This window comes from Stegostoma tigrinum, chromosome 25 (assembly GCF_030684315.1).
Source record: "Stegostoma tigrinum isolate sSteTig4 chromosome 25, sSteTig4.hap1, whole genome shotgun sequence".
Classification (NCBI taxonomy): Eukaryota; Metazoa; Chordata; class Chondrichthyes; order Orectolobiformes; family Stegostomatidae; genus Stegostoma; species Stegostoma tigrinum.
The window spans coordinates 15,417,925-15,430,362 of record NC_081378.1 but is presented as its reverse complement, the minus strand read 5'-3'; the positions used below and the strand labels follow the sequence as shown (position 1 = coordinate 15,430,362).

The 12,438-nt window shown below is 40.3% G+C and overlaps 1 protein-coding gene across 12 annotated transcripts in view; it reads right to left on the bottom strand.

The window, feature by feature from the left end:
• LOC125463397 (collagen alpha-1(VII) chain) overlaps positions 1–12,438 on the bottom strand; it is a 377,348-nt gene that overhangs the window by 211,083 nt on the left and 153,827 nt on the right. For all 12 annotated transcript variants that reach the window (XM_059654498.1, XM_059654507.1, XM_059654500.1 and 9 more), the window contains 4 exons: positions 10,680–10,715; positions 8,679–8,711; positions 8,517–8,561; positions 6,908–6,979 (listed from right to left, as the gene is read on the bottom strand). In XM_059654498.1, coding sequence (XP_059510481.1) covers positions 6,908–6,979; positions 8,517–8,561; positions 8,679–8,711; positions 10,680–10,715 — 186 coding nt within the window. The remainder of the gene's footprint in view (positions 1–6,907; positions 6,980–8,516; positions 8,562–8,678; positions 8,712–10,679; positions 10,716–12,438) is intronic.

Here is a 12,438-nt window from a genome sequence, read left to right as displayed (position 1 = left end):
GGTTGAAAGGAGCAAATAAGATGGAGTATCTGGGTCCAGATACAATGCCCAGGGAGGTTTAAGACTGCCCTGAAATTGGACCTTGATCTTATGATTAGCAAAGCAGGTTGAATGTATTTTTGAAGATTGGAGATTTCCATGCCCATCAGAAAGTGAAAAGATTCTTTATTAACCAATTTGATAATATGGCCATAAGACATAGGAGTGGAAGTAAGGCCATTCGGCCCATCAAGTCCACTCCGCCATTTAAATCATGCCTGATGAGCATTTCAACTCCACTTCCCTGCACTCTCCCCGTAGCCCTTGATTCCTTTTGAGATCAAGAATTTGTCAATCTCTGCCTCGAAGGCATCCAACGTCCTGGCCTCTACTGCACTCCGTGGCAATGAATTCCACAAGCCCACCACTCTCTGGCTGAAGAAATGTCGTCTCATTTCAGTTTTAAATTTACCCCCTCTAATTTTAAGGCTGTGCCCATGGGTCCTAGTCTCCCCACCTAACGGAAACAACTTCCTAGCGTCCACCCCTTCTAAGTCATACATTATCTTGTAAGTTTCTATTAGATCACCCCTCAACCTTCTCAACTCTAATGAGTACAATCCCAGGATCCTTAGCTGTTCATCATACGTTAAACCTACCATTCCAGGGATCATCCATGTGAATCGCCGCTGGACACGCTCCAGGGCTAGTATGTCCTTCCTGAGGTGTGGGGCCCAAAATTGGACACAGTATTCTAAATGGGGCCTAACTAGAGATTTATAAAGCCTCAGAAGCACATCGCTGCTTTTATATTCCAACCCTTGTGAGATAAACGACAACATTACATTCGCTTTCTTAATTACGGACTCTACCTGCAACTTAACCTTTAGAGAATCCTGGACCAACACTCCCAGATCCCTTTGTACTTCTGCTTTGCGAATTTTCTCACCATTTAGAAAATAGTCCATGCCTGTATTCTTTTTAACAAAGTGCAAAACCTCACATTTACTCACATTGAATTTCATCAGCCATTTCCTGGACCACTCTCTTAAACTATCTAAATCTTTCTGCAGCTTCCCCACCTCCTCAGTACTACCTGCCTATCCACCTATCTTTGTATCATTGGCAAGCTTCGCCAGGATGCCCCCAGTCCCTTCATCCAGATCATTAATATATCAGGTAAACAGCTGTGGCTCCAACACTGAACCCTGTGGGACACCACTCGTCACCGGTTGCCATTCTGAAAAAGAGCCTTTTATCCCAACTCTCTGCTTTCTGTCAGACAGCCAATCCTCAATCCAAGCCAGTAGCTCACCTCGAACACCATGGGCCCTCACCTTGCTCAGCAGCCTCCCGTGAGGCACTGTATCAAAGGCCTTTGGGAAGTCTAGATAGATAACATCTACTGGGTTTCTCTGGTCTAACATACTTGTTACCTCTTCGAAGAATTCTAACAGGTTTGTCAGGCATGACTTCCCCTTACTAAATCCATGCAGACTTGTTCTAATCTGACCTTGCACTTCCAGGAATTTAGAAATCTCATCCTTAACAATGGATTCAAGAATTTTACCAACTACCGAGGTTAGGCTAATCGGCCTATAATTTTCCATCTTTTGCCTTGATCCTTTCTTAAACATGGGGGTTACAACAGCAATTTTCCAATCATCTGGGACTTTCCCTGACTCCAGTGACTTTTGAAAGATCACTACCAAAGCCTCTGCTTTTTCCTCAGCCACCTCCCTCAGAACTCTAGGATGTAGCCGATTGGGGCCAGGAGATTTATCAATTTTTAGACCCTTTAGCTTTTCTAGCACACTCTCTTTTGTAATGCCTACCATACTCAACTCTGCCCCCTGACTCTCCCTAATTGTTGGCATACTACTCATGTCTTCCACTGTGAAGACTGACGCAAAGTACTTATTAAGTTCTTCAGCTATTTCCTTATCTCCCATCACTAGCTTTCCAGCATCAATTTGGAGCGGCCCAATATCTACTTTTGCCTCTAGTTTGTTTCTTATGTATTGAAAGAAGCTTTTACTATCATCACTAATATTACTAGCCAGCCATTTCATCCCCTACTTCCTTATTGCTCTCTTTGTTATCTTCAGTTTGTTTTTGTAGCCTTCCCAATCTTCTGATTTCCCAGTGCTCTTGGCCACTTTATAGGCTGTCTCTTTTCCTTTGATATATTTCCTGACTTCCTTTGTCAGCCATGGCTGTCTAATTCCACCCCAGATAATCCCAGACTGTCAGCCTTTTTCACCATTTCTAACATTTTTATCACTGGTAGATACAACTATTCCAAGTAAATAAATTAAAGACTAAATTGTATCTGGTGTCCCAATGATTCTGTCTCCAGTTGGAGATTATTGGAAAATTCTCTGAGGACAGTCTTTGTTCTTTGGCCATTTAATTTGAAACTCAAAATTTTCAGGATGGGCTGCAGTTTAGGCCATTAAAATAAAGAGGCCCACCAATTTAGCAATGGGTCCAGAGTCTGTACAGATTGAGGACAGAATATCCCACTCCTGAAGCGGTATGTTTTGCACAGGTTTTCTGCAACAAAATAACTATAACACGTTTTAATTACTATGCTATTAAATCAGAAATTATGCGTTTTCTGCAACTGACGATTGTAATCTAAATTACAAAATATTTGTAGTTTAAAAACAGGCCAGTCACAGTTGGAGATAACAAAGTGTGAAGCTGGATGAACACAGCAGGCTAAGCAGCATCTTAGGAGCACAAAAGCTAAAGGGTCTAGGCCTGAAACGTCAGTTTTTGTGCTCCTGAGATGCTGCTTGGCCTGCTGTGTTCATCCAGCTTCACACTTTGTAATCTCGGATTCTCCAGCATCTGCAGTTCCCATTATCTCTCCAGTCACAATTGGCTCAGGCTGGCTTGCATTCATAAAAGGCTCCTCCCATTACCATTCATTTGATCCTATCAGTATTGTCTCTTTGATTCCTTTCTTTCTCATTTGTTTAACTGGCTTCTCCATAAAATTACACTATTCATCTCAATTACACTTTAGTGTAATAAGTTCCACATCCACACTACTTTCTGGGTAAAGATAATTCTCCAGTATTCCCTTATAAGCTTCATAGTGATCATCTTATAGATATAGTGACCTGGTTCAAAGGTCCCAAAGCTAAATGAAAAATGGTTAGAGACAAGTTTGTTGAAAAGTTCACAAGTTCCTGTTTGTTGAAAAAAATAAATAGGGATCTGTTCATTACATATAGTTTTTAATAGGAATTTTTAAAAAAATTGAGCACAATGGGATATACTTTAACATCGCAATGCTATGTAAACACAAGTTAGAGACGGTATATATTGAAGCAGGGGAAACTCAAGTTCAAATTTCCCACCTGATTCTCCTCTTTTATTTGTCATGCAAATTTTAGAAGTTTGAAAGCTAACTGTTGGTCACATTGTTGATAGGCTCAGCCTTGATCAGTTGTGAACTTCCCAGAGATAGGTATCTTTAGCAAGGTGACATAGGACCATAAGACCATAAGACAGAGGAGCAGAAATTAGGCCATTCTGCCCATTGAGTCTGCTCCACCATTCAATCATGGCTGGTAAGTTTCTCAACCCCATTCTCCCGCTTTCTCCCCTTAACCCTGATCCCCTTGATAACCAAGACCCTATCTATCTCAGTCTTAAATGTACTCAATGACCTGGCCTCCGCAGTGTTCTGTGGTAATGAACTCCATAGATTCACCACTCTCTGGCTGAAAAAGTTTCTCCTTATCTCCGTTCTAAAAAGTCTTCCCTTTATTCTAAGGCTGTGCCCTCGGGTCCTAGTCTCATCTATGTGAAGCATGTCTATTTATATAATTTGTGAAGTTCAGGAAAAACATCTAATGGAGTTGTAAACATATTGACCAGTAAACTTAAAAACTCTTGTCAAATTGTAATGCCACAATGTAACGGTGTATTACAATGTGTGTTTTTTTTAAATGCAGTAATTGATTGTAGGGCTTGGTCTTCAATAGGTTAGAGGCTGTTAAATCAACTGGCATTGTGTCAGTGTCCACATGCATTTGAGTGTTTTAGCCAATGAATTAAAAGGTTCTCCTGCTTTAAACACTATTGTAAATTATTTTTATTTTGTCCTCTGGAAACTGTTTGGATTTTTATACTCAGTTAAAGTTTGCACATTACTGAGTCTTCAAAAAACTGAACAGATTCTAGACTTCTTTGATTGCACAATCATCTCTTGACCCTTTGGATAAAACTGACTGCATGTCTGGCCATTTGGTCAGGTGACTTCAAAAATTCTATTCTGCTGAGCTCTAGAAGTCTTGTTTAATCAGTTTGTAATAGAATCTTATTATGAATGTAGCACTGACTTCGAAACCTCAGCAAAAAATTTAGTTCAGCAGGGGTTGTTTACATAGCTGTAAAGGAGACTGTGAGCTTTGGTCAATTGGCAGTTTTATGAGAAGCTAATTGCATTAATGTTTAATTGAAGAAGTGTTTGAATGCAATCTGTTTATTTTGACAGATTTATGACCCCTTGACGGGGGGGGAATCTTTTACTAGCATAATTAAAATTGCAGTACGTTTGATTAACATTTCTATGAGCTTCCAAAAGGAACAGTATTTTCTCCAAGGAGAATATGAACAGAGTTTTGTTTTATATTTTTATGAGTGCTCCAAAGACTTTCCAATAAGGGCTCATGAAATTCTGTTCATAGTAGATATTGGGTAAGTATCTATGGAAGTGTCATGAGGGGCATGGAGGCAGCATGTGAGGTTCAAACAGGCATCTGGTATGGAGGGGAATAGGAGATACAAGAGGCTGTGGAGGCAGGATGTCAGTCAATGACTAGAGGGCCCAATAGTCACCTACAGATTTGGGCTGACATCCCAGTGAATGGAAACTTCTGCCTTGCCAGACCTGCCACCTGCCTTCCTATTTCCATTTCAGAGATAACAAGGTGTAGAGCTGGATCAACACAGAAGGCCAAGCAGCACCATTTGGACTCTGGTGGGGAAAGTAATGTATGTGATCTGTTTCATTCAGAAACAGGTCATTGGAAATTGCATGACTCACTATTCCTGAACCAATGATGAAAATTCAGCCAATTAACTCTATTTGCCTTTTACTTTTAATCTAGCCTCTTTCTTTCCCGTTTCTATATTCCATTATTTTCCACATTCAACAAAAGCATACTATTACCAGTTCATTACTAGCTAAGATTAATTGGAAATCCTGCAAGGTCATACCAAGTTGGGGGAGATAGGAAGAGATAGTGTCTGATAGCAATGTAAATCAAAGACCCTGAAAATAGATTCAACACTCACCATGTCTGGTGGAATTTTAAATTCAATTCATAACATTATGGAATGGCATGCTCTCTCAGTAAATGGCACCATTAAACCAGCATTGACAGTTGTCTCATCTTTTTTACTAGTGTCCATTTGGAAATGAAATTTACTGCCCTTACCTGGTCTGGCCAATACTTGTAAAAATTCTCAAGGACAATTAGAAATAGACCAGAAAATGTAGTCCTTACGAAGAACAATCACAAAAAAAGACTCTACCCATAATGAAGCGAATTGGTGATTGTGTTTATAAGAAGCAGCTTTATGATTTTACTACAGCAGACACAGAAAAACGTGCTCTTCATGTTTGACATTGATTTTAATTGGTCACATATCTTTTATTGTGAAATAAACAGGTGAGAGTTTCACAAGGTTCTTCCAACCTCTTTTGTAACTTTTGTAGAGGATTAATGGAAAGCATGGAGAAGTGGTATAAGATGCTATTTGTAACCATTCTGACCATTTTCCAGGAGTACTCCATTTTTTCTGCCGGAGAAACTCAAATTTAAGTTCAAAGAAGGGATGAACTTTTGTTTCTTGTTTTGCATTTGTTCAGATAGAATACTCTCATTTTGCCTCTTCATACTAGGTATCAGACCAGCCCCAGCAGAATATCTATTATCAGCTGGTTTTTAAAAGTGATATTTCAAAATGTCTTCAAACCTATCAATGGAAAAATGTCATGGTGTTGCAACATTTAGGTACTGTCACATATGTTTTGTTACAGAATAGTGAGAAGTGCCACCATTATCTGGCACCATCATAAAACACAGAAAATTAATCTACGACATTTAACACAGGTAGGAAATAGAGAAATAAAGAGATGGAGTTCAACTTGTCCTTGTTAAATGCTCTGCCATGGACCACATGGCCAACCACAAGTCCCCTTTCACTGCACTGTCACCACTGGAACAAGAGTTGCCACACTTTGGCACCACCTCGTCTCCAATGACACGACCGCCACTATGAGTCCTCACCACTGATGCCACCAGATACTGCACTGGCCCAAACTCGCCGTCACGAGTCTCATTGATGCAGTTGCTGGATCTCGTACTGGACCCAAACTCAGTTTCGCCACTGCCTCCATGAATCTGCCCTGGCCAGTAATCAAAACTCCCTTCTGCCGTAGCAGGCATAAGTTGCGCTCAAACTGCTTCCTTGATGCAGAAGTGCTGGGCTCACTCACTGCTGCCAATGCTGTCATCTGATTGAGCTCTACAATAAGCGTTAAGGAAGAGAAAAAAAGAGGGAAAACAAAAATATGAAAAAGGAGAAAGAAAAGAATCTAAAAGAAAAGTGGATGGAGCAGATGATCCCTGGGCCCAGGCACCCTACTCTGCTGCCATCTTACTAAATACTGAAGTATTTTGACAGATACTGAACTGAAGTGGGGTTTAAGATGGAGCAAATAGGTCTGAGTCTGCAGCTCAAATGAGTGAACTTTAGTGATGAAATGTTCTAGTAATCAACTCCAGCTTCAACTAGCTGCTAAGCAAGCGCCCCTCAGTGGCTGGAGCAATAGATTACTTTCACAGTTCTTATTCTTCCTTTGATCAGGAAGAAGTACACTTTAAAAACATCTAGGACTTACTTGCTCTCCAGGGTTTCCAGAATCTCCTTTGTTTCCCTTTTCTCCAGGCCGGCCTGGCAAGCCCAACGGTCCCTGCAAAATAGTTGAAGAATATGCTTAAAAAAATTAACAGGCATTTCTGGTTTTATTTTTGCAATTACTGCATCCTCCATTCATATTTTCCACACCCGTGGTTCCTACTGACTCCTCCTGAGGCTGTGAGAATCTCTCTTGGCGAACTGTGGCGGGAGGGCCTGTTAAAAGGTCATCAGGCCTTACTGTGAGAAATTGGCTGTCAGAAACTCGGGAGCTTAAAGTATCAGAACTGCAAGTCCTGGGCACAACTGAACCGTTCTTGCAACTTGCCAAGTTGTCTTCAACAGAACCTTCCAAAATGTTGTGACCACCATCATCCAAGACAAAGGCAGTAGGTGCACAGGAACATCATCAGCAAGTTCTCTTCCAAGTCACACACCATCCTGACTTGGAAATACATCACCATTCCTTCATTCCCACTGACTTATGAACCAAGAACTCCTCAGTTAGCAGAACTGCGGGAACCCCTGTATTGACTTCAGTGGTTCAAAGCAAAAAAAGGTTAACCATCGATTGTTTAAATGTAAACAAGAACAAAAGTCTGGACAAACGCGGCAAGTCCCGCCGCATCAGAAAGTTAACATAATAGGTGGACGGCCTTTATCAGAACAGATTGTGAACGAGGTCAAGCAATGATTGACTGGCCTTTCTAGCGATGTTACTGTCCACCGAATGGAAAAAAAATTGTGCTCACAAAAACTAGTCATTTAGGAGATCTTTCTAAGTTATTTCTCTGTTAATCCTTCCATGGGTCTAGTACCAATTCTATAATGGACCATCAGGTAGCAGTAGAATTTGAGCAGTGAGTGCCTAATCCAAGAATCATACTTTTACAAATACTTCCACTCAGCTACCATCAACGGGTGAATCCTATGCAATTCCAGTGCTATTGGAGATACTGTGTTAGTGGAATTCTTCAAATCAGAGATAAAATGCAGTGATTTGCATCACATATTTTAGCTGTTGCACAAAAACAATTCCAAAGTTCAAATGAGGTCTGGAAATTAAAAGACTCAAAAAAACTTTTCATCTCTTTCACCCTCCCTTTGACAAGAAAAGTATAGACTTTGAATATTTATTTCCTCTCTGCGCTGTAATTAATATGAATCATTTCTAAAAGAGCTATGGAGCATTAAAAAATCTATGCATTCAACATGCAGGGCCTACAGGTACAAATCAGTGCTAAAAGAGGAATTAACTAGTTTCCCCGGATGTATCACTGCTCTGTTTTTGTTAGGGAAGGATATGAAGAGATAGAGAATTAAAGCAGGTAAATAGTTTTAAGATTAGATCGCCCATGATCTGACTGAATGGCACAGTAGACTTGGGGCTGAATGCTCCTGCATTCTCAGTGCATTATCAATCAGTCCCAGGTATTATACTCATCCACATTTCCGTAATTGCAGAGTTGTTAAAATTCAGATCATACAGCCCATAGAGTCCAATGGATGCTTCAGCTTGAACGGGTGTAGATAAGTCTCTCCTGATGGCAAGTTAAAATAACAAAAATAAAAAGTATTGGTATAATTCTCACCCTTATTCCTCGCTCCCCTGAGTAACCTGGAGGACCCATTTCACCCTAATTAGAAATTGTATCAGTGAGTTAGTATTGGTATGACAATAGGATCAAATCACTAATGACATTAATATAATCAACATTTATCTAGAGCAAATTGGAAATGACAAAAGATAGTACCTTGCCTGGTTCACCTTTCTGTCCTTTCATACCCTGTTAAAAACAACACATTGAAGTCGAAATCATAGTTTTGTCTCTTCTGGAACAAGCCCTTGAATCATCTATTTATTTCAAAAGCATTTTCCTTCCTCATTTTTCCCCTCATTTTCCCCTGGCTTTGTTTCTTCTCATTAATAAACATCTTTAGAAGGCAGCCAGGATGCCTAATAATGCCAGGCTCTATTCCTTTCCTAAATTTGAGTGGCTTTAACAAAACAAGCCTAAATGAAGAAAACAACAACAGCTTAACTCTTCAGAAAATATTCCATATCCTGACTTCAGGGTCCAGATTTTCACCTCAATGTGGAGGTGGAAACAGAGATGACACGTGGCATTATTTTGCATAAACTCAGTGTTCTGGTTTGGCAGCAGCACCCCACCATGTCCTTTAAAGTCTGGAACTCCAACTGGGATACCTGCTCAAGGAGTGCAGCAACCGCCTGGAGATGGCCCACAGAAGCAGGGTGAGGGGATAGGACTTTGGGATATCTTTGGACCAACCTGATTCCCCTCCATAGTGGTGCCTTTTTAATTTCAAAAAATTTTGAAGGTTTCTTAAAAATGGCGATACCTTCTCTCTCCCTCATTTGCAACTGCAGGCTACAACTTCTATTGGTGTTAGAGGACCACTTATTATCTGCGTAATTTCAGAAGTCCACCCACAGTTATTAATTAGATGAGAAGTCTGTCCTCCAGCCATAATTGGCAAATCAAGCAAAGTCCATCGCAGTGAATGCTGCAGGGTTGAGTCATGCATTTGAATGCAATGCCAGGTCCTAACCTAAAACACAAAACCCTGCCCCTAGTTTCAGTTCACTGAACCAGAGAACGATCCACGCTAAGCCTCTGCTATTAGTTCATCATTTTATCTAACTACTCTGTGATATGCAGAGTGGCCCTGGAGAATTTTTCTCTGCACTTTTCCAGCTTTCCTAGTTGCTGATCTACATTTAGGATTTGCCTTTCTCTTCCTCCCCGCCTTGTCTCATCCACATCTCTTCTCTGACCCTCTCCTGTATCCTCCCTGGACCCTTCTTCCTTCCCTCTGCTCTCCATCTCTACATCCTCCTTCTCCTCATTTTACCACCCTGGCTCTTCATCCTCCCTCTTCTACCTCTGCAACTCCTCCCCTCCTCCACTTCACCCTCTTTCTGTTCTCCTTGTTCCACAACTTCTTCCATAAGGCAGGCATGCCCAAGGTCAGAAACTGAAAGAATAACACTGATCCCCATGACATCATCAGATGTTAGTGAAGTTGGGGATTCACAGAAAATGTTTGCTTCCAAACAGAAGTTGTAAAATATCTTGCTCAAGAATAAAGAAGCTCAGAGAATAAGTTGTGTATACACGAGATATCACATGTCATAACTGGCCAACTAATGTGAGAATTTAATTGAAAAAACATACAAAGAACGGCAGGTGCTGGGAGTCAGAAAGAATAGAAATTTTTGGAAAAACTCAGCTGGTCTGACAGTAGCTGTGGAGATAAAGTGGAGTTAATATTTCAGATTCAGTGACCTCTCTTCAGAGAAGTGTTCTGAACAGGCTTATGAACTACAGGGAGGGAGGAGATAGGGCTGAGAGTTTGAGGACGGAGTTTCAGAGGTCACTGGGCTTTGTGGCTGAAAGAGCAATCACCATTGTTATAGTGATGAGTAAAAAAAAATGTTAAAAGTAACTTCTATTCTTTGTCAGCAATTTTCTGGAAGGCCTCCTTTGGTGAGATTTCCTGTTTAAAGATCATACATGGCCTTTAACTTACTTACATCTTTACCTCTTAGTCCTATTGGCCCTGGGCTTCCTGGAGCTCCAGGTTTCCCTCGTTCCCCTTCCTTGCCTAGTTCACCCTAATAAAATAGAAAACTTTCGCTCTGTTATTGGTTAACCACCGAAAAGCCTATTGTTTACATCAGAATAGAAAGCAGAGGTTCATCAGGAAGGAAAGTGACAATTTGAGCTTACCTTTTCACCTGGGCGGCCTGACAAACCAACATTACCCTGAAGAAATCACATGAAATTAGGATGTCATTAATAGACAAAAATAAGTAACTTCCCAATCACCTGAAGTATCATCAGTTCCCACATAAAATTAGTGAAGCAAAGTTTTTGCAATTTTTTTCATAGCATATGATAAAATAATATAGAGCAGATTAGGCACCATTGAAATATAGAAGATACTTTGAGAAGATTTGCAGCTTGGGTTGTGGATGAGGTTGTAGACTTGCTCGCCGAGCTGGTGTGTTTGGTTGCAGATGTTTCGCCACCATGTTAGGTAACATCGTTAGTGTGCCTCTGGTGAAGGGTTGGTGTTCTGTCCTACATGTTACTTATATGCCTTGGTTTGCTGGGGTGGTTGGCATCACTTTTACGCAAATAAATAACAGGTTGGACAGAACACCAACGCTTCACCGGAAGCACACTGACAATGTTACCTAGCAGGGTGTTGAAACATCTGCAACCAAATACACCAGCTCAACGAGTAAGTCTACAACAACATAGAAGATAAAAGCGGGAGGAAGCCATTCAACCCCTCCCACCTGCTCTGCTAGCAATATTGTTGTGAAGTTGGTATGATACTGGTAGACTAATGAAAGGATGTTGGAAATTTTTTGTAAAATTATGGGGGGGGGCGCTAGGGAAAGACAGGGAAAATGAGTGCATGGTCCCTTTAGAAGATTTCTTTTTAGCCTTGGCAGAGAGTTCTTGAAATGGAAACATTACATCAAAGGCTATACTGTTAGCAGGCAAAGCAGCATTTTCATCAAGACAACAGGTTTTTAAATTTAGCTAATTAATTTAAACCAAGCCCTATTTTTACCAAAGCACAGTTAAATTTAAAACTGGTGGTTTTGACAACCTTGGACAAATCCTATTGTAAGAAATCAACAAGTCATCAAGGATATGCAAGAGAGGGGTGTTTGAAAAAAATCAGTGAGAGAGCAAACTGCCATCAGTTAAGAGAACAGCTCTCAACAGCCAACAGCTCTGAAGAACGAGATAAATCACTGGCTCTCGCAGAAATCTAAGATCTCAGAATAAGAATCATCATAGTACGGCACACTTAGCTAATATTCCCATCACAAGAATTTGACAGAGGAAGGTATTCCTGATTGGAGGACAGTGGAGAGGGCAAAGAGCATTCCGGAAGATGTATCCTGGCTGTAAATTTGAGAAATTAAGCCTTTTTTTAAAAACTAATTTGATTTATATAATTAGGACTTTTATCTATTGGAACATTGGGAGTTATATTCTAATGGAACAAAATATCATGAGAAATTTTGTTTTATTCAGGAATAGTTAGTAGTTACAGGGGAAGTTTTCAGTTTGTTAGTACTTCTGTTAATTTGTTAACTGTTACTGTTTGATAAATTGTGTTGATTATAAAGTGAGTATCAGGGATTTGTTTCATGTAACTACTTGTTTAATAGATTACAAGGTGAAGTGAGCTTCACTGGATGTTTCAGTTTTAGTGATTGGCAGGGGGCGGGTTGGAGTTAACCAACCCTCCATAACAGATTAGGGGCTGGAGTTCCAGATCTGACTAGTTTGTGTACGGGAACTGAAAAGATCTGAATGGATTTGGACAAATATAAGCAGACTTGGGGATTAGAGTCCTGGATCTTTAAGTAAGAAAAATTTAGTTGAAAGGTGGAAAATCTACTTAATTTGGGTTACTTGTAGTTTGTTAAATCAAATGTGGGGGAATAGCTCTTAACATTGG